Genomic DNA, 22059 nt, shown 5'->3' on the forward strand with positions numbered 1-22059 from the left:
GGTGCACTCAGCTGCTCATTTGCGTGTTCTCTGCTGCAGTGGCCACAGGTGGGTTCAGGCTGTCTCGATGTGGGCTGCCACCAAGGGCCGTACATTCAAGGTGCATTCCAACCCCAGCGACAGCACCAGGGGCATCCGGGTCTCTCTCATTTTCCCAGGACCAGTGTACTGAGGGTGGGGTGTGACCAGCTCTTCAGCTGACAGCAGCAGAGTCCCATGTGTGAGGCCAACAGTGACCCCCAGCTCAGTCCTCCTGCCAGGCCCGCAGCTGCTGGAAAACCTTCAAGGGCTTCCTCCCAGCTCTCCTCTACCTTCCCCTTTGGCTTCTCTGGAGTTAGATGACTACCCAGAGACTACCCACCTGTCCCAACACCCTGTCATTGAGAGGTAACCCCAAGCATTCAGGTCACCACCTACACAATACAGGTGAGCAAGTCACAGACGGGACACACGGTCGAAGTAATCCTTGCCATGTGTTTACAGAAGAACCAGAAAACTGGGGCCTAAAAGGAGATTTGACTTTGCTTTCAGTTCACTGGTGCCCGAGATGGCACCAGAAGATGCTTTCTGTCTGTCCTGTATCTTTCTACCACTCATTTACCCACCCAGGAATTTACCCATTCAACAAACAATTATTGAATTGTCCAGTCTGTGCCAAAGACTCAGCACATTCAAAGATTCAGCTGTCACCTGAGCCTCAAGTAGGCTGTGCTGGACAGCAGACCACAGTCATGTACAGTATTTGCTCAGTTATACTATAGTAGTGGCAAAGAGGGGGACTCTGAGGTCCTGTTGTTGGCTCTGTCACTTGCTATCTGTGTGACCTTGGTCAGTGTACTTACCCTCTCTGTGCTTTCAGTTTCCTCATCTATAAAATAAAAACAATAACCTTTCACAGGGTTACTATGAAGACTAACTGGGTTGCTACATGTGAGGTACTTGGAACTGTGCCTTGTATTTAATAAGAACCTAACATCGAGTTGAAATAGTAATGCATACAGGGCCTTAAGAGCTCAAAGGGAAGAGAAACTAACTTGGGCTAGGGTTGCCAAGGACATCATGGCAGAGGAGCATTTAATCTGGGGTTTAAAAGATAACTAGGCTGGGCACAGTGGTGCACACCTGTAATCCAGTGACTTGGGAGGCCGAGGCAGGAGGATGACAAGTTCAAGACCAGCCTCAGCAACCTAGCAAGGCCCTAAGGAACTAGGCAAGATCCTGTCTCAAAATAAAAAATAAAATGGGCTGGGGATGTGACTCAGTGGTATGGGGCCTCTGGGTTCAATCCCTGGTACCAAGGATGGAAAGAAGGAAGGAAAGATAGATACCTAGGAGTTTGCCAGATAGAGAAGAGCAGCCTAGACAATAAGAGCAAGAGCAGAGCCTGAGAAGTGGAAATAAACCCCAAGGGGACTGTAGAGCTGTCAGAGGATGGGAAGGCAGGTAGGCCAATCATCTGGGGGGGGTTAAAACTACTCATCCACCCAGCACCTCTAAAACCTCTAGTGAATGCATAGATTCTAAGTCTCCCCCAGTGTTTTGCTTTGGATGGTCTCATATTTTTGTTGTTCTCGTCTTTTGTTTGCTTTGCTTAATTGTTTTTTTTAAATTATAAGATACACATATTGTAAAATTCACCATTTTAATCATTTGAAAGTGTATAACTCTCTAAGCACAGTGGTGCACACCTTGACCCCAGCTATTTGGGAGTCTGAGGCAGGAGGATTCAAGTTTGAGGCCAGTCTCCACAACTTAGCACAACCCTGTCAGAGAGAGAGAGAGAGAGAGAGAGAGAGAGAGAGAGAGAGAGAGAGAGAAAGAAGAAGGAGGAGGAGGAGGAGGAGGAGGAGGAGGAAAGAAAAGAGGGCTTGGGGATATAGCTCAGTGATTCAATGCCCAGTGCCACAAAATTTAAAAAGAAAGAAAGAACAAGGGAGGGAAGCGTGTATAACTCAGTAGCATTAAGTACATAACTTTTTCTTTTATTAATTTTATTTATTTATTTGTTTGTTTTTATGTGGTGCTGAGGATTAAACCCAGTGCCTCACCCATAAGAGGCAAGTGCTCTACCACTGAGCCACAATCCTAGCCCCAACTTTTTCTTTTTAACTAATCTTGATGTGCAAAAAAGTTAGAGGAATGTTGCAAAGAACTCTCTGGAGCCTTCTCCCAGACTCACCAGATGTTGCACATTTGCTTTCTGTTCCCTTCTTCCCTTTACATAGATAGACAGATAGGGAGGGAGGCAGGGAGGGAGAGGCACCCAGTAGGAGTAGAAATGAGAGCTGGCTATCTCTATGTTTATGATATAGTTTCTTCCTGAACCATGGAAGTGTACATTGAGACCTGTGTCCCTTTATTCCTAAGTACCTGGGCATGCATTACCTAAGAACAGAGCAGATCTCTGCAATCTGCAGGAACTTGGTGTTGATACAATGTGCTTTTTGTATTGGGTTATTCCCAATTGTCCCCCTAACGCCCTTCATAGCATAGTCCTCCCTCAATTCCAGAATCCAATTCAGATTCTGGACCTAGCGTGGAAGTGTAACCCGAAAGTCTTCTTTCCTCCTCCTCCTCTTCCTCTTCCTCCTCCTCCTCCTTTTCTTTCTCCTCCTCCTCCTCCCCTCCTCCTCCTCTTCCTCCTCCTTTTCTTCCTCCTCCTCCTCCTCCTCCTTTTCTTCCTCCTCCTCCACCTCCTCCTCCTCCTCCTTCTCCTTCTTCTTTTCCTGTGACACTGGGCATTGAACCCTTGGGTGCTCTACCACTGAGCTACTGGGCTACTACCCAGACCGTTTCATTTTGAGACAGGGTCTCACTAAGTTGTCCAGACTGGCCTCAAACTTGAATGGTCTTGCCTTAGCCTCCCAAATCCCTGGGACTACAGGCATGTGCCACCATGCCTGGCCCAAGTTCTGTTCTTACTGAGGCTTCACCTCATTCTCAGCTCAAGGAGGAGGGTAGGACATTCGGCACCCACAGGGATCAGTGCTGTCCCTATCTGCACATTGCATGCTGAAAATGTCAGGCCAGTGCACTCAATACCAGCTGCTTGGTTCCCCGGTGACCAGCAAGTGGGAGATTAACCTTCATAATCTATTTTTCTGGGACCAAGATTCAGATGCGTTTGCACTTGCCTTCCCGGAACACACACCAATGGAAGCTGCTGCTCAGTGAACTCATGGGGTTGTGAGAGGGAAGAACGGGCTGGGAGCTCCTGAAGGCATGAGGCTGGCTTTGGGACCTTCTCCAGGAGTCAGATGGCTGAGACTGTGGTGAGGTGGTTGGTGTGGACTGAGACCCCTCATGGATGAGGTGGGACCTAAAGCCCAGATCTCCACCTGACTTGCTCTGACAAGCTTCTTAGGAGAGGCTGCTCCCAAATTATCAAAGAGTAATTCCAAGAAGGCGCACTTAGTAACACAGGGTCTCAATGCATGGGGCCGTGGGCTCCTAGAGGGCAAAGCTGAGTACTCCTTTGGGTCTTGTCAGTGTAGATGGGTGTAGACAGCAGACTGCTCCTTTTTTTTTGGTGGACACAACATCTTTAGTTTGTTTTTATGTGGTGCTGAGAATCGAACCCAGTGTCTCACGCATGCTTGGCAAGCGCTCTACCACTTGAGCCACATCCCTAGCCCCAGACAGCTCCTTTTTAACCACAACAGCAGCTAGCCTTTATTGAGCTTTTATGATCTGCCAAAAGCGATGTGCTTCTCATCACTTAGTCATCATGACTTCCCTAGAATGGGCGCATTTTATTCTTTTCACCATTTCAAAGATGGGAAAATGCAGACAAAAAGCTCAAGTAACTCACACAGCCCAGTAGCTAAGATTCAAATCCAGACCAGTTGGCTCCAAGGCCAGTGCTCTTCCCTGTACCAAAACCCCAGAGAGGCTCAGCTAGTCCCTGAAGGACGAGAGATTTTAAGAGAGACAAAACACCAAGGAGTGGGAACTCCAGACCTGGGTTTGATTATACTGGTTGTGTGACTTTAGGCAGCTTCCTAAACACTTCAGCTGAGCCCAGTGGTGCACACCTATAATCTCAGTGGCTCAGGAGGCAGAGGCAGGAGGATTATGAGTTCAAAGCCAGACTCAGCAATTTAGCGAGGTGCTAACAACTCAGTGAGACCTTATCTCTAATAAAATACGAAATAAGGCTGGGGATGTGGTTCAGTGATCAAGTGCCCCTGAATTCAATCCCTGGTACTCCCCAACTCCCCCCCAAAAAACCATTTCTATGGCTCAGGTTCCTCAACTGGTAAATATAGTATCTTTTTCATAGGTTAGAGACAGTATGTTTAGAACATAGTGCAAGTAGCAATTATTATTATTGTTGTTGTTGTTTTTATTATAAGTAGATGTGAGGCCTAGGAAGGGTGGCACACGCCTGTAATTCCAGAGACTCAGGAAGCTGAGGTAGGAGGATCACAAGTTTGAGGCTAGCTTCAGCAACTTAGTGAGACCCTGTCTGAAAATAAAAAGTAGGAAGGGCTGGGGATGTGGTTCAGTGGTTAAGTGCCCCTGGGTTCAATCCCCAGTATCAAAAAAAAAAAAAAAGAGAGAGAGAAAAGAAAGAAAGAAATAGAAGTAGAGGCAGTGAGTAGGTCTCCAGGATGAATGTGGACTCTAGGGTACAGTTCTGGAGGGCGGCGGGGCGGAAGTCAATCTGGCTAGAATGTGAGATGGGTGTGATGGGTGAATGGAAAAGAAAAGTCGGCTGGGAAACAGGAGGCTAGGTCATTGAGAACCTTGAAAGCTACCATAAAATGCCCTCCAGCTCTTCAAAATGACAGGTGTGTGGACTTTGTTGACATATGGAAATGTGTGTTTGGAAAAAAAACCAGAATGCAAAATAGTCTGCTACGCTCTGTTACGTTTAGAGATCAGAAGGGCATCCGTGGTGCTGCAGGGTGCCAGTTTGCCACCTTCTTATTTATTTTTCTGTAAATACCTAATGAAAACTAAGAGTAAACAAGAGGTCAGGCTGAGGGCTTTAGCTTTTAACCTGTGGATATCCATGGGGAATCACTGCAGATTCTATTTTCTCTTGTTTTTCTTTGAGATTTAATTCATATACAGTTGACCCTCACTATTTTATTTGCAAATTTTCCTGGTGGCTCAAATTTAATTGTAACCCCAGAATTGACACAGACATAGCTCCTAGGGTCATTCTCAGACACACACAGAGTGGTAAAAATTTTGAGTGGCCCAATGTACATGTTCCCAGCTGAGCTCAAACAAGAGGACACTTGCCTTCTTGTTTCAGCTGTCATTATGTAAACAGGTGTCCTTTTCTATTTAGTGCTTATGTTTTTTCATATTTCTGGGATTAGTGGTTTTTGTTTTTTGTTGGTGCTGGGGATCGAACCCAGGGCTTTGTGCATGCTAGGCAAACACTCTACCAACTGAGCTATTGCCCCAGCCCCCATGTTTTTTCATATTTCTATGCTTTGTGTGTGTGTGTGACTTAGTGGTTTAAAATGCCTTCAAGTTGGGCTGGGGATGTGGCTCAAGCGGTAGCACGCTCGCCTGGCATGCGTGTGGCCCGGGTTCGATCCTGAGCACCACATACAATCAAAGATATTGTGTCCACCGAAAAACTAAAAAATAAATATTAAAATTCTCTCTCTCTCTCTCTTAAAAAAAAAAAAAAGCCTTCAAGTGTAGTGCACCTTTTTTTTTTTGGGGGGGGGGGGTACCAGGGATTGAACTGAGGGGCACTTAACCACTGAGCCACATCCCCAGCCCTTTTTTGTTTTGGGGTTTTTTTTTTTTTTTTTTGGTTTGTTTTTGAGACAGGATCTCACTGAGTTGCTTAGGGCCTTGGCTAAATTGCTGAAGCTGGCTTTGAACTTGTGATCCTCCTGTGTCAGCCTCCAGAGCCACTGGGATTACAGGTGTGTACCACCCAGCTCAACAGTATATATTAAATCAACAATATATATTAAATGTCTTTAATCAGAAGCCCACAAAGCAAAGTTATGTATTGATCAGTTGACAAAAAGTTGTAACTAGAGGTTCACGGAAACCTAACCCTGTATTTCCTCAGGAATAGTGATTCCATATTCAATATTGTGTTGGCTGCAACTTTATAGAATGTAACTGTCACCGCTAACGAAAATTGCAGGGCATCGTGGCACACATCTGTAATCTCAACAACTGGGAGACTGAGGCAGGAGGGTCGCAAGCTTGAGGCCATCCTCAGCAATTTAGGGAGACCATATCTCAAAATAAAAAAATAAAAGGACTGAGGGTGTGGTTCTGTAGTAAAGTATCCCTGGGTTCAATCCCTAGTACCTAAATAAATAAATAAAAGAATTGACTATACCACCAGATTTACCTGTTTAAATTCATTCTTTTTAATGTATGTACAAGGTGGTACAACCACAACCACATCGTCACTGCAGATTTTCAAGTAGTAAGATGGCCTTGCAGAGTGACTTGAGAATTGCCTGTCCATCTTTCCCTGTCTCCTGACCTCTCTGGTTCCTTTCAGAATGCCCAGGAGAGCCATGGGCTGGCTGTGCCCACCCCTTCTGTCCCAGAAGACTTTGCAGACAAAGAGGTGACAGGTAAGAAGGCTCTGGGTTTGGGTTTTCAGCATCTTTCTTCCTTCTTGGACCCTGAGCCCCAAAGCCAAGTATCTGACCCACCTCTCCAGCTGGTGGCACAGCCAGAGCCCTTAGGCCTCTTGGCCATGGTTGTGATGGGTGGGAGCAGCGGGGAGCTGAGGAGAGCCAGGGTTGGCCAAGGCTACCGGAGGAGGAGGGGAAAGGGATAGTGACAGAACTGGGCTGCAGAAGGAATCAGAGAGCTGTGAAATGGTAGGAAGTATTCTGGCATCCAGTGAACCTGGCTTGGAACCCCAGCTCCCCCATATTCCCTTTGCCTCCTTGGGCAAGACAGCCTCTTGCACCTCTGTAGCTCCCAAGGAACGATGGGCAACAGTGCCAGCCCTGGAGGAGTAAATTAAGTGTTGGATGGCATGGAAGTCACACTGTGCTGACAACCTGCCAGTGACTTCCAGTGTCACTCAGAGGACTGCTGGGTTTGGCTCATCACCTGCTCTTTCCCCTCCCACACTGCCCCTGGGCACTTAAGAACCCCAAGCATATTACCACCTGGGGGGCTTTGCTCTGCTGTGCCCTCTGCATAGAGAGCACCAGCGACCCCTGCAGGGCTGTCCCTCCCTGTGCTCCAAGGTCACAGGCTCTTGGAGACCTTGCCTGACCATTTTAAACCGCACCCTCAGCCTCTCCCTGTTTTTTTTACCCAATACATTCAACATCTGATGTGGTCATAACTTATGGATGTATTGATTGTGTTCACTGCCTGTCCCCTTGTCCCTTTAAAGTATAAGCCCCAGGAGAATCACGGGTATTTTGTGTTTTTGTTTTGTTTTGTTGTTTACTGCTCTATCTCAGCTCTTAACTCAGAGCTAGACACCTGGGGGCTTTGTGAATGTGAGCTTCTCCCTCCCCCACTCTTGGTCTTTTTATTGTTTGAAGTCAAGACAACTGGGAGGAGCCCTTCAGAGCTGTGCCTTCCCCAGGTTTGCCATACTGTGCAGGGCACTGAGAGGAGGGACACAGAGGACAGTTGTCCCTAAGAGGGAGGTAGACTCTGGGGAGCCTAGGTTGCCCAGGTCACCCCTGTTCCATCCAGCAGTCCAAACTCTGCTCCACAAGTTCTCTGTGGGGTTCTTGGTGGACTCAGGGTTTTTAGAGGCAGGAGTTATTTATTCATGCATATGTCTCCCTCCCAAGGGTCTTTCTCAAAACCTTCCTCCCCTGCCCCTGCCCCTGCCCCTGCCCCTGCCCCACGGCTTCCTATCTCTGTCTCATGTGCCCTGTTTTAAGCTGAAAAGTTAAGCAAAGATGCAGTAGTGGTTACCATTTATGAAGTGCCTCCTAGGGTACCATGGTAAGCTCTCTGCATGAATTTATAGGAATTTACTTAGTGTAAGTGCTAGAGGGGGTTCAGGCCTGGTGAGGGCCTCTGGGGGTCCACTCCCAGGAGGCTAGGAAACAAGAGATTTTGCTGCTCCATCGCTTGATGTTCAGGAGGAAAAGGCTGAGAAGGGCCAGTGCTTCTCTCTGACCCTCAGCCCTGTGTGCACAGGCCGCTCCAGGTCCCCTCTGCATCTCTGCCTCTCCCTTCTTTCAGGTACCAGCTCACTGGTCAATGGCAACCTCCGACTGTACAGCTCTGTGGGTGACCTGAGGCCTGAGCACTATGGCCTTAATCTACTCATCCCCCCACCTCCCCCAGGCCCAGCCCCGGGGCCACCCCAGGACATTTCACAACCTCCAGTGGAGGCCCCACCACTGCCTCCACCTTTCACAGCTCCCCTACCACCTCCTCTGCTGCAGGAATCCCAACCCCCACCCCCACCCAGCACGGCCCCACCTCCACCTCCAGTACTGGACACCCTATCCCCCCCTCCCGCTCTCTCCCCGCCCTCCACTCCCACCCCTCCTGACTTCATTCCCCCTGCCCCGCCACTGGCCTTTCTAGCCCCTCCGCCACCCTCCTTGCCAGCCCCAGCACCCCCAGCTCCAGTGTCTCCTCATGTGATGGGGACTCATCACTTTCCCCCTGGGGGTGTCACCAAGTGGAAATCAGAGGTAGCACTGAATGGCAGGCAGTCAGAGGCCCCTAGAACCAGTCCCCCCAGGAGCCCTACTGAGCTAAAAGGGAGCCAAATGGGACCTAACCCAGAGCCTCATCTCACCTTCCCCCGTTCATTCAAAGTGCCTCCCCCAACCCCAGTCAGGACCTCATCTATCCCAATTCAGGAAGCACAAGGGGCTCCCCCAGAGGAAGAAGGGGCTACCAAGAAGGCTCCCAGCCGCTTTCCACTGCCTCCTAGCTTCCACATTCGTCCCGCCTCCCAGGTCTATGCAGACAGAGTCCCTGAGCCAGACCACCCCAAGGAGCCCAGGGCAGAGGCACCAGCGCCAGACAGCCCAAGGCTCAGCCAGCCAGCAACCAAGGAACAAGCAGGGACTCCACCCCCCGCCCCTCCCCTCCCCCCTCCTGCGCCCCCCCTCCCTCCCCCTGCACCTCCCCTTCCTCCGGGGGCTTCTCCTTTGCCTTCTGCTGGGCAGGCAGCCCCTCCACCTTTCAGGTTTACCAAAAGCCCTAAATCCAGCTCACCTGCTCTCAAACCCAAGCCCAGACCCCCCAGCCCGCAGGACACCTCCTCTTCAGAACCTGTGGACTGGCGGGATCCCAGCCAGATGGAAAAGCTGCGGAGTGAGCTGGCAGCCTATCTCTGTGGCTCCAGGAGTCACAGGCCAGGCCCCAATGTGGCCTCTCAGGACAAAGAGGGCAAGAAGGGCCTCAGTCAGCTAGAGGAGGCAGCCCCCACCAGCCTGCCAGAGAAACCCCCACCAGGCGCTCCTGAGAAGAGTCCCTCTAGCAGCAGTGTGCCCCTACCCCCAGTGGACTACATCCCCCAAGATGCACCAACCCCCAGTGTTCGGCAAATCCGGAATGAGCTGGAGGCCAGGCTGGCCTCAGCTGCAGACAAGGAGACCAAGCCCAGCATCGGGTCTCTACCACCTAAACCTCGGCTGGAAGGGGGAAGAATTTTTGAAAATGGGACTGTTAATGGCAAATTCTCCAAGCCTGTACCCAAGAATCCACCAGCTCTACCTACCATGCCTCTTCCAGCCACATCACTCCAATCCAAAGACACACCTGTGCAGGCCACACCACCCAAGGCCACACCTGGGCCAGCCACACCACCCAAGGCCACATCTGGGCCAGCCACACCACCCAAGGCCACACCTGGGCCAGCCACACCTCCCAAGGCCACATCTGGGCTGACCACACCTGAACCAGCCACACCACCCAAGGCCACACCTGAACCAGCCACACCACCCAAGGCCACATCTGGGTTGATCACACCTGAACCAGTCACACCACCCAAGGCCACACCTGGGCTGACCACACCTGAGCCAGCCACACCACCCAAGGCCACACCTGGGCTGACCACACCTGAGCCAGCCACACCACCCAAGGCCACACCTGAGCCGGCCATATCATCTGCAGCCACAACTCTGCCCATTAGGTCATCCCAACTGATGGCAGAAAAGGACCTCATCCCTGTAGGGCAGCAGCAGAAGACAGAATCTCAAGAGAGTATAGTATCCTCCCAGCCAGAAGCCAAGGAGCCCACATCAGAGGCCAATAGGCTGCCCATACCAGAAGCCCCCTCTTCTCCAGCCCTCCTACCAAAGATGTCCCCTAACCCAGAAGAAGTGCCATTTCTCTACAAGCCCCATCGCAACCAAAACAGCCCTAGCCGTGAGGTTGCTGTGGTGATGCCTACACTGGCCAGAGGAGGGGCAGCAGAGTCAGAAGAGAAGGAGCCCCAGGGCCTGCCAGTCAAACCCCCTGCCCCAGCCCAGCCTGCTGACCAATTCCTCAGACACCCAGTGACTGGGGAAGTGGTGGAACAGGGCTCCCCCATGGCCCTGCTCTTGGCAGCCAGGCAGAGAGCACAGAAGGGGAGGTCTGGAGGGGCAGCCCTGGGGCGGTCTTCCCTGCCTGGGAGTCTCCAGGGCCACAGGAGCCATCCTGAGGCTAGCTCCGACAGCATCTTCTACAGCGATGGCCGGCCCAACTCCTTTACTGTGGTTCCCAAGTTACCCAAGGACGCTGAGAAGGACTCCCAGCTGACCTCGGCTGCGCCGCCCATGGCACCCAGTCAATGGAAGCCCCCGCAGGGAAGAGACCAAGAGCCAATCCATCGTCCCATGTGGACCAAGGCAGAGCCCCGAGTCCCTGTGGCCTGGGAAAGACCAGCTCTCTCCAACCTCTCCCATGGCCGCATGCTGCCCAAGTCCTCCTCCTCTCCACCCTCTCCTTCCTACAGGAGGAAGGACGAGGAAGAGGAAACGGAATTCAGCTTTGAGGTCATCCCACCGCCGCCAGAGTTCAGCAATGACCCCGAGCCCCCGGCCCCGGCTCCGGCCCCGGCCGTCCAGTACGTGGGCTGCCGGGGGTTCCCAAAACGGAACAACTTTTCAGACTTGGGGCAGCCCCTGGACGCGGGCCCTGCGGCCCCGCCGGCTCGTGGCTTCTCGCGCTTTCCCGGTGCGTTCTACTCCGGGGCCGGGGGCCTGGAGCGCTTTTCGGGCGGGGGCCGTTCGCTCATCAAGAAGCGCTTGTACGTCGGGGAGCCTCCCCGCAACCCCGGGCTGCCCCGTGGCGCCCCCGGCCGCAGCCTGAGCACTCCCAACTGCTTCGGACCGGCGCCCGGAGGGCCCTTCGGGGCGCCCGGAGGCCCGGAGATGCGGCGCGTCAACTCCGCGGGTCGCGCGCCCCCCGGCGGCTTGCACGCGCGCAGGCTGTCCCAGGAGGGCGCTGCCCGGGGCGCCGCGGAGGCCAAGTACAAAGCGCCGGGTGGCGGAGGCAGCGGAGGCGCAGACTACAGCTTCGTCCCTGCTACCGGCAGGTGAGCTTGGGGATCGGCTAATGGAGGTAGCCCGGGGTGGGAAGCCAGGTGATGTCCATGGAGGCACTGCCTTTGGACCAGAGTTGCTGACCAGGCCACGGCAGAGAAAGGGAAGAGAGGCTTCCTAACCTGGGAGGGGGCGGTGCGGGCCTTTCCTTACCTGCCCCCTTGTTGCTCTTGTTCGCTCTCCATGGGTTCCCTTCTGTCCCCCACTCCCGGGGCTACAGGTTAAATGTCGCATGGGGAAGATCTGAGTGTCCTTGGCTGGAGGGATTTCCCAATAACACGAAATGTACCCAGACCCCAGGCTAGGAGTGAAGGGCTCTGAGTTGAGTGGTATTAGGCATGTTCCCTGGCCAGGACCCAGAAAGAAAGGAAAGCCCTGTGTCTGGTGGACTGGGGATCCCGCCCTGAGGTCCCTTGGGTCTCTTGCCCTAGGGAAGGTAAGCAGGGTGTTGGCAGATACAAACCTCACTGCTCTCTTGCTCTCCCCCAGATCTCCTCACAACACCTCCCATTATGGAAGCCCCATCAATACATTCACCGTGAGGCCTGGAACCCGTCATCCCATCTCCTATGCCTACTCAGGAGCTCACCGCAAAGCCACATCCTGAGCCCGGAATTCTTTCAGCTCTACTCCAAGGGGTTGGATCTGCGCACTTGTTTCTGTGGCGGGTGGGAGGGTTGCAGCAGGTATTAGCCTCACTCAGACATGGACGAGTCTGGCTCCCTGAGGACCCTCGAACAAATGAGCGAGAAGCAGTGGCCTAAGGAAGACTGAGTGGGCTTCTGTTTTCCCAGAGCACCAGAGCTGCTATGAACTGTATGCAGATGGGGGGGGGGAGGGGCAAAGGGAGAGGAGAGGAGAACGTTCAGGGCCTGAGCGCTGAGTTTCCGTTATCTGGTACTATCTACTTTAGCAAGATTTATTTAAAGCAGTTTTACAAGCATGGCCTATGAAACAGGTTCTAGAAGCAAAGGATGGGTGCTTACTCATGGGATGCCTCACAAAGGGCTGAGGACCATCCCTGTTGGGGTGGGTGCAGGTCACTATAGGTAGATCTCTTTAGCCTCCACCTGTTGCCACCAAGAGGCCATACCTGGGGTTCCTAGCTGCACGGAGGCAGACCAATACTATGCATGCACAACATATGGAGAAGGTGATGGAATAGAAGCCTTTTGCATTGACCAAGGCCACAGACAGGTTAATTTCTCCTTGACCCTGGCCCTTAGCTACAGGGAGACCCACAGAGAAAAGACTCGGCAGTTGACAGGATCACGTCTTGATTTTTTTAAATTCAGACTCATGCATCCCTGATTTGGGGGAGCATGCCCAAGGAGCCAAAAGATCCAGGATTCAACACCAGAGGTCCTACATGGCCTGGTTTCATATGGGATTCGGAGGGGGCATTAGTTCTAACCCCAATACGTCACCAATATCATTGATGCCTTAAAATGTGTAGTGAAGACTCTGGAAGGCCTTGGAGAGTAGAAACTCAAGAGAAGTTTATTGTTGATGGGGAAATAGGTTTCAAAACATTAAGAGCGGTAAGACTGGGCCAGTCCAGAGCAGGTGAAACTACAATAGGGTAAGAATTGGTCCTTTGCCTGGGCAGTCCAGGTTTATGCCTGTTTCCATGAATTAGGCCCCTTGTATTTTTTAAAAAATTCCTATCTTCAGGTCAAGTTCAGCTGAATACCTGGGACCAGGCCAAGGCTGCCTTTCTAAGTAAGAAGGAGGGCAGGGGAGTGACCCACCTCATATGAGCAGGCCAGTAGGGGGCCGCCAGAAAGCAGCTCCCTTTGGGAGTTGACTCTTTTGATCTATGGTTACTAGCTGAGGTACTGGGTTGCAGCAACAGCAGTCAGTCACTTCAAGGAAAGAAAGTGCAAGGAAGGTGGGCACCCAGGTGACTAAGGCCAGCCACTCTAAGTTCTGGTTACCTGTGTTCAGGCAACAAATCCCATCCCAATACCAGCACTGGCTCTATAAATATGTATGTATTTCCTCTACACAATGTTTTATAAAAGAGTTCATTCACTAATTTATCTGCTACATTAAGGCTTGAGGAGTAGGGTGTGGACTCCCAGCTGTAGACTGCTCTGGGGTGGGTGGAGAAGGGCTTGGTCTTAGTTGGCTTGGGAAATAAACAGGCCAGTTTGGATTGGCCTCCAGCTCTGTGGCTGTGGATTGCTGACTCAGAGTCACTGGGTGTGGCGGGATGTTGGGCGGACTGATCTGGGAATCACGCAGCACTGGGTACCATCTGAACCAGTGAGCCATTACTCTTCTGACCCTTAGGTTTTCTTGTTCTCTAGATCCCTCGGGGGAAGGAGCAGAGCAAAAATCTGGTGATAACAGCTATGTGCTTAAACACGTCTCTGATTTCTTCTTTCATGCATGATAACAATAACTATCCCATAAAGCTATTGTGAGGATTACAGACAGCCATGCATCCATTTAACAAATATTTGGGTAACTGCTAAATGCCCGGCACTGTTTGCATGGATATACAGCCATCAACACACTGCCATGGTTCCTAGGAAAGAACATCATCAAGTGGCGGAGAAGAAAAAGAACACACAGAAACATCCAAAATTAGGACAGGTGGTGGGGAGGAAAGGAAAAGGACATGTGAGAGAGTAACTAGAAGGCGGGGAAGAAGAGAGAGTTGACTCTAACAGGGTGGGGAAGGAAGGCCTCCTGAAGTCCTGACGTGCAGACTGATGTAGGCAAAGCATCCAGCCCAGGCCTGGCACTCAGTTTTTTTTGATACCTGGCATCTTTGGGTGATGACTGCCTGTGTGAGTCAGCTTTCCGTCATTGTAATGAATACCTGAGGTGATCGACTTATAGAGAGAAAAAAACTTTATTTCAGTGCAGAGTTTTAACTGTCTCAGTCCATGATCACTTGGCTCCATGACCTGGGGCCTATGGTGGCACATCATGACAGGAGCATGTAGTGGAACAAACTACTCACATGGTGGCCAGGAAGTAAGAGAGGAAGAGCGGGGTGGGATCCCACTAGCCCCTTCAGGGCACACCTCCAGTGACTTGAAGGCCCCCCACTAGACCTGTCCAGTAGGGGCACACTGAGAACCAGGCGTCTATCACATGGGCCTTCGGGGAATATTGCAGATCCAAACCTTAGGGCTCCTTTACATTGAGTGTGGCCCATCATGTTTCCCAAGAGCTTTGGCAAGGTATCTTCCCCAGCCTCTCCTGCCGTGCGTGTTCCACAGAGCTGTTTTCACCCACTACCCACCTCCCCACCCCCCCAATTTTTTTAAATATTTATTTTTTAGTTTTGGGTGGACACAATATCTTTCTTTTACATTTATGTGGTGCTGAGGATCGAACCCGGTGCCTCGCGCATGCTTGGCAAGCGCTCTACCACTGAGCTACAACTCCAGCCCCGCCCCCAATTTTTATTTTCCAGAAACTAAAAACCAGGGAAGCTATCTCAAGGCGGTCAGTGACAGAGAGAGCTGTGCTTCCTCCTCGGCCTGGCATGGGGTGGGTGTTGGGAAACAGGATGGCTCACTTATTTAGCAGGTGGGGCTTCCTGGAAGGAACTCCCAGGCCTCTTCCCTATCCTTTGGGCTTCCTCATTCTCCTGTCCCTCACTGTCCCCCACCCACATCCTGGTGATAAAGAGTAAGGGCATGGGCTCTGTATCTGGTTCCCTCCCTCCTGGGTCCCTCTGAGCATTTCTTTCCCCTCATTTGCCACAGGATGGGCAACAGGGAGAAATGGTGTTTAACCGGGGTGGAGGTTGGAGGGAAGGATCCTACCTCCTGGTTCTGCCTCTTACAAGCTGTGTGACCTTGGTTCCACTGGCTCATCTGAATCTTGACATGTGTCTTAAATCTGCTGGGTCCCTTTTTTGAGAACTGACAAGAGCTATCCACCAGAGAGATGCCCACACATGCTGCTTATACGTCAAGCTTGCCACAGAGCCCCCATGTCTGGGCTCTATGGACGTCACAGTTGAAAACTCCTGATAAGACGGTAGCAACCATCAGCATTTACAGAACCTGACAGTGGGGAAAGTTGGAACCTTCCTGCGCCTACTCACAACAGTCCTCTAAAATACACAGTACTGTGCATTCCTGATTCCATTTCCTAGATCAGGAAAGGAGGACTCCAAGAAGGGAAGTGAGTTGACAATGGAGCCAGGAGAGGAAGAAGGGCCCCTGCTGGGGTCCTTCATTCCAGCCCCCTCCCCCCCCCCAGCTACATCCACCTTCCCCCAGCTGTGCTACCCCCTAAACTGGCCATCTTATCAGAGCAGGGGTGGGGGAGGGGCCAAGCAGGGGAAAGCCACTCCAGTGCCAAAAATGGTTGATGGACATGGGTGGAGCAGGGGTTCCTGGGTCAGGGTGGCCACGCCTTGATTTCCAAAATCTCCTCATTGCTCCTGGGTGTGGCTCCAACCCCAGTGGCCAGCACCCGGCCTCTTTTGTGAGGCCAATGCTGGTCCAAAGAAGCAACCCTGGGCTGGTCCCAAGCCTGGGTCTTGGCATCAGCAGTGTGTAAGAGGCCTGTTCTCTGGAAAAGGCTGAATTCTGCTTTCCCGAGGGCCAGGCCTAGGAGGGAGTCCTCCCTCACTGAAGGCCAGCCTCGGGCTCTTTTCTGTGCAAAGCTGTAGGGGAGAGGTGACTTGGAGCTGGAGGGGTGAGGGAGAGGCCAGCTCTGCTGAGCTGTTAGGCAGACCTGCCCTGACCTGCTTGTCCCACCTGCCTACCCCCAGCAGCAGTGGCCCCTTTCATCTCTGAAGCTCAAAGGAAATGCTGGCGTCCCATCATTAGTCAGTGGTGGGGGAAGGGTGGCCGCTGACACCATGCAGACAGCCTGCACCACCTCCCTGCCAGGCCCAGGAGGCCAGATGCTGCAGACCTGCTCGGCCTTGGCTTTAGATCTTGGGCTGCTTTTGCCAGGAAGGGGAGGGGCGTGAACCAGACATGCATTATGTGTGCTCCCTGATTTACATGGGAAATCCAGGACCCCTCTGTGGATTCTCAGTGTCCTGGAGGCACAGATGAGCCACTCCCCACTCCCTCCTCTCTTTAAGAATTGTTCTGAGTTTCCACAGAACAGCTTGCTCCCCTCCTCTCCTGCCTTCCACAAAGCCCCCCTTCCTCCACCCGGCATCTCAGTTCCTAGCCCCAGATCTCCACCTTCCTTTTCTCTAGCTGCTTCTTCAGAATACTGTAACCAGCTTCTTACCTTGCCAGGGGTCACCTTTCTACTTTGGAAGTGCTTCTTGGACATGTCCACAAGGATGGATCTGCATTGGCCATCTACCCAAACCCAGCTTCTCCAAAAGGAATTATTCCTCTCCCATTTCCTTTGCACAGTTCTGAGACCAGAGCAGCCAGATTGATGGCCCCACTATCCCCAAGTGCTCATTCTGCCTCACTGCTTGGGCTTCATGGAAGACATCCCTCACCTGTGGGGACACAGTAGCTCCTGTTAAGGGCACCCCCACTGACCCACCCCACGCCCAAACACTGGTGTTTTTTTACTGTCTCTCCAAGAAGCTTACAATCTGCATAACTCATCACAGAAGCTCCAGGATCTAGCACAGCTCCTAAGATGAATAGGCACTCAGTGTATGTTTGTTGAATGAATACATGTTTATACTTAGTCAAATATTGCCACTTTTGAAGTTCCTTAAGGGCAAAGTCCATGTCTCCCATGGACTTGTGAACACTATATTGTTTTTTATTTATTTATAAATTGAAAAATTATTATTTACTTGACAGATAATTTCTGAATTAATATAAAGAAATGACAATAACTTGTATACACACTAATTCAAAAATTTTTCAATAAGAACCAAGTAGAACAGTTCACAGTCTTTTTCAGAAAAATAACTTTATCATTGAAAGATTGCCCCAATTTAGTTTATTGAGGTGTTTTTTTGTTTGTTTGTTTTTTGTGCTGCTGAGGATTGAACCCAGGGCCTTGTGCATGTGACAGAGGGACTCTACCAACTGACTATATCCCCATCCCAGTTTATTGAGGTTTTTAATGAAGAAATCTAAAGCTGCCAATCAGAACTTCTAAATAGCACAAGAAGACCAGGTTAAACCCTTATAATATAAGTAAAAAAATAACTTTCAAAAGCTTTAACCTATACATTCTAACTGGGGATCTGCTAGCCTCAGAGGTCATTGGTCCATAGCCAAATACCATCCCACAACACAGATGAGAGGGTAATGAGTATCATATACAAAGTGAGTACAACTTATGGTATAAAACACGGGTCTTGTGTGTTCACTGGGAACAATGCCTAATTCCCAGGTGCAGATTATGCAGCAGGGGGCCCAGAAACAGAATTCACTAACCCACAAAGGAGAACCGAGCAAGGACAATGGAAGGTAGAAAGTCCCGTGCCCTGGGATGAAGCTGGAAGGAGCCTTCATGGACCAGGTGGCATCCAGGCCAGACCAGGTACATGAGTGGAAGTCGACAGGTGGCAAGGGATCTTCAAGGCTGGAGAGAACCAAACAACAAGACACTGAGCCTCAGACCTAGCGGCCACTCAGAGGACAGGGGAGTGTTTGTGTTGGGTGAAGGGACACAATCTAAGAAGAGATGCATGAAACAGAAAGCAAAACCTCCTTCAGTAAGAGACGGAGGCCCCATACTCTCTGTGGAGGCGAAGCGGGATCCTCCACAGATCACCCTCCCCGGGGAGGCCCAGCCCCTTAGAATCAAATCCATGAGCAAGAATCTTCCTTTGTGTAAACTGTCTCTTCCCCAAAAAGTAAAGCAGAAACACAAGAAAACAAAATGAGACTCAAAAGAAAAAGAGACATCCGAGCAAGCTTTGACCCTTCATACTTCATTGGTGTTCCAGCTGTCACACTAGTGGAGACACGGTCTTCTTCGTTGCTCACACAGGTTCATTACTGCAAGCATTTAGCATATCATGTCCTAGTACAGCTCCTCTCAAAAGCAGGAAACTCCATACAAAACATAGACTTACCCAAATAAAAGGCAGCATCAACTTAAGGATCTAGTGTAAGTAATATCATAGCACTCATCTAAATTTTTTTTTTTTTTTTGCACCAGGGATCAAACTGGGGGTGCTTAATCACTGAGCCACACCCCAGCCCTTTCTATTTTTTATTTTGAGGCAGACTCTTGCTAAATTCCTTAGGGCGTCACTAATTGCTGAGGCTGGCCTTGAACCTGTGATCTTCCTGCTTCAGCCTCCCAAATCACTGGGATTATAGGTGTGTGCTTAACCTAGCATATTCTAACTGGTTTAACCTAGCATATTCTAACCCTTTTCTGACCCATTTCCAAACATTTGCACTCTGTAATGCTCTGGAAGCATTACAAATGCAGCATGAGATTCCTCTTCTGGAAGTAGTTCAGAGTCTTGAAACAGCAAATTTACATATTTTTCTAGGCTACCATAGATGGGTATTATATACAAACTCCTTCTCCCCTGATTCTCAGACTACTGTAATATTTTCCCTCAGATCATGACAAACTAACGACTGAAAACAAAGAGATAGTCATACAAAAATGAAAAAAATTTAAAAACAAGCCAAAAAAAAAAAAAAAAAAAAGAGTCTGTGTCTTCAAACTAATAGTCTAACTTTGCTACCAACAAAAACAAAAAACAAAAACTCCCTTCATTCACCCAGCTGTAGGCTTTTTATAAAGTACTCAAGTAATTAAGAGCTCAGAAAAATAGAGGGGAAATTTTAGGTGGAAGCAAAACTAATAACTACTCATCCTCTTTTTTTTTTTTTTTTTTTTTGGTACTGGGGATTTGGTACTAGTACTCAGGGGCACTAGACCACTGAGCCACATCCCCAGGCCTATTTTGTATCTTATTTAGAGACAAGGTCTCACTGAGTTGCTTAGCGCCCTGCTTTGGACTGGTTTTGAACTTAGGATCCTCCTGCCTCAGCCTCCCGACCGAACCGCTGGGATTACAGGCCTGTGCCACTGTGCCCGTCCAAATAGTTCTTTTAAAAATGCCATGTCCAGGGCTGGGGTTGTGGCTCAGTGGTAGGTGACAAGGGATCCTCACACTTGCCTAGCATGTGTGAGGCACTAGGTTTGATTCTCAGCACTGTATGTAAATAAATGAATAAAATAAAGATCCATCAACATCTAAATAAATAAATAAAATGCTATGTCCACACAGAGAGATGTCTAACAAAACTGCTTGCAGGGAGCTACTTTGTAGCTAGACCCTGCTCAGGTCTGCTTCAGAAGCACATGTATATTGGCAGACACCTGCTCCAGGAGACCTGAGGGACGATCACAGGCTTTTTGTGTGGCACACGGATTTCCTCCAACATCTGCTGCCCTGGCTCAGCTTTGTCAAGGGCTCTGCACCAGCGTGTCTCTCTGCTGCAATTCATTCCTTATTTCTCATATATCCTTTTGAAAACTCACTCTGATTTTTAGACATCCAATTGCAATTTTTTTTTTGTAGGAAAAAAACATTGTCTATCTTGCAATATCCAGAAACTCCTGGATACACTGATCAACACCAGTTCTAATTTCTTCCTGACCACTGAAATTGATATAATCCTGACTCCCAGAGAAGCACAGCAATCCTGGGATGACAACTCCAACTCACACAAGACCTCAGAGTGGAGCTCCTGTCAAAGGTGGGCCAGAGAACCGAGAAGAAGCCTCACCTCTGGAGGCCAGGGAGGCAGCAGCCAGCCACACCCAGCCTGTTCTCTGCCCTGCTTCACCTGGAGAGCCCTCCTTCAAGAGGAAAGCTTAACATTCTAGGTTTGGTTTTTAAAGTTAAAGAGTTGGTGCCCTGCACAGGGTGGGACATAAGCGCAGAGTGGGGACTAAATAGAAGTGCTATTTTGAATCTCTTCCAGTGCTACTGTCAGAAGGGAAGCACTGGCTTCTCATTCTTGAAAACTGAGTGTCTTCAATCTTGTCTGCCACCCACTGAGCCTCCTGACCCCTCTTCCCTTTCTTCCCTGCAGAGGATTATCTCCTGCTATTTCTTTCCATTGTTTCTTTTTTGAGCCATTCAGGAGGATGTGGTAGGCGCCTGGGTTCATTCCCCCTACGCTCATATCCTCTCTCTCTCTCTCAGCTTCCTCATCTGTCATCTGCCTGCCTTTTGGCTCACAGCTTTCCAGAATCTGTTGCACATACCTAAGAACAGCACGGAATTCCATCAATTCAATTCAGTACCGCTAGGGGTGCTACTCAGTGCAAGTTAAGGAACCAGGCAAGAGCTCCCAGTCCAGAGTAGGTGACACACAGATAACTGGATTGTGGAGCAGGAGAATATCAAGTCCTCCCACCTAGAAGAGCCCTGTGGCCAAACAAAGCAGGTGACCACCTGGGATCAGAAGCCAGGCCGAAGAAGGAGGACTGCCATTTGTGTGCTCAATTTCCCCAGGAAACTCTGGGAAAATTACTGTTATTACTGACAGGAACACACACACCCTGCTGTCCTGTGGTGGCCTCTCCTAGTTATTTGAATTTGCCCCTGACATTCATTTTAACCTGATTTCTCCAGGCTGAGGGGAAGAGCATGAGGAGAGAGCACGATGCTTTGGCCCTGGTATCCAGCCCTGTTGTCCTAGCTGGCGCCCTGTGTGTGGGCACCCCAGAGCTGGCTTTAACTAGCAGGTGGCCCTCTGCTCACAGGTGAACTTAAGCCTGATGGGTTCAAGTTCAGATTTAAAGTCAATGGAGGCTGTCATGGCTCCTAGGATTCAGGCACAGGCTAAGTGCTGTCCAGCACTGGAAGCACTGGACTTGCCAAAACATAGGCTCCTGGCACTCCTGATTCAGTAGGGATGGAGTGGGGCCAGAGAATTCGCATTTCTAGCAAGTTTCCAGATGAGGCAGTCAGTCCTAATGGTTCAGGGACTTTGAGGACTGCTGCTGTGCAGAACCAAATTGGATCACCCTACCTGGATCTGGGCCAGGAGTAATACTCCTCCTAGCTTACCAGGAGAAACTGAAGTCCCCTGGGGACAAATGATCTCACCAAGGTCACACAGCTGGGGGTGGGGGTGGGGAGCCAGAGTGCACCTGCTGCCCTGCCCTCTGCCTCCAAGGCTAGAGTAGAGTGACAACACTCTCCAAATTCCTGCTCCAAGGAGGGAGAAAGAAGAGAGAGTGGGGCTTGGATAAGCTGGGGTGCCTCACAGGGTCACTGTTAATCTGGGAGTAACTCCGTGGTAGAACAGAGACACTTTCACTTCTATTTAAGGGTGGCTTCATCAAAATGGCCCTGGGCACTCCTCATGCAGCTCCATGCTCTGTTGTCTCTTCTCAGGACTGAAGCTCTCATCTCCCAGCAACTGGGAGTGTTGCTGCTGATGGCTATCTGCCAAGGTCCTCCTCAGGAACTGTCCTTCTGGTAGACAGCCACTCATCCAAGGTCATGCCCACTTCTTAGGGGCAGCTCACAACTCAGGACAACTTGGAAGTGTCATCATTTGCACCTCCATTGCAAGGACAAGCAGTCTAGGTTGCCCTCTACCTGACCCATCCCTTCCCACACAGGTGTGCATCCTGTAATAAACTTCCTGTACACAAACCTCAGTCTCCCAGGGAGCCCTCTTTC

At 50.5% G+C, this 22059-nt stretch overlaps 1 protein-coding gene and 1 non-coding gene across 2 annotated transcripts in view; one reads left to right on the top strand and one right to left on the bottom strand.

Annotated features, from left to right (window-relative positions):
• Positions 1-11241, top strand: part of C6H6orf132 (chromosome 6 C6orf132 homolog) — a 30123-nt gene extending 18882 nt beyond the window's left edge. Inside the window, exons 3-5 of the mRNA XM_071613815.1 lie at positions 6497-6572; positions 8167-11175; positions 11237-11241. Coding sequence (XP_071469916.1) covers positions 6497-6572; positions 8167-11175; positions 11237-11241 — 3090 coding nt within the window. The remainder of the gene's footprint in view (positions 1-6496; positions 6573-8166; positions 11176-11236) is intronic.
• Trnaa-agc (transfer RNA alanine (anticodon AGC)) lies at positions 5348-5423 on the bottom strand. Its single transcript has one exon. It is a non-coding gene; the product is annotated as a tRNA-Ala (tRNA).
• Positions 11242-22059: the final 10818 nt, after the last annotated feature.

This window comes from Marmota flaviventris, chromosome 6, assembly GCF_047511675.1.
Source record: "Marmota flaviventris isolate mMarFla1 chromosome 6, mMarFla1.hap1, whole genome shotgun sequence".
Taxonomy (NCBI): domain Eukaryota; kingdom Metazoa; phylum Chordata; class Mammalia; order Rodentia; family Sciuridae; genus Marmota; species Marmota flaviventris.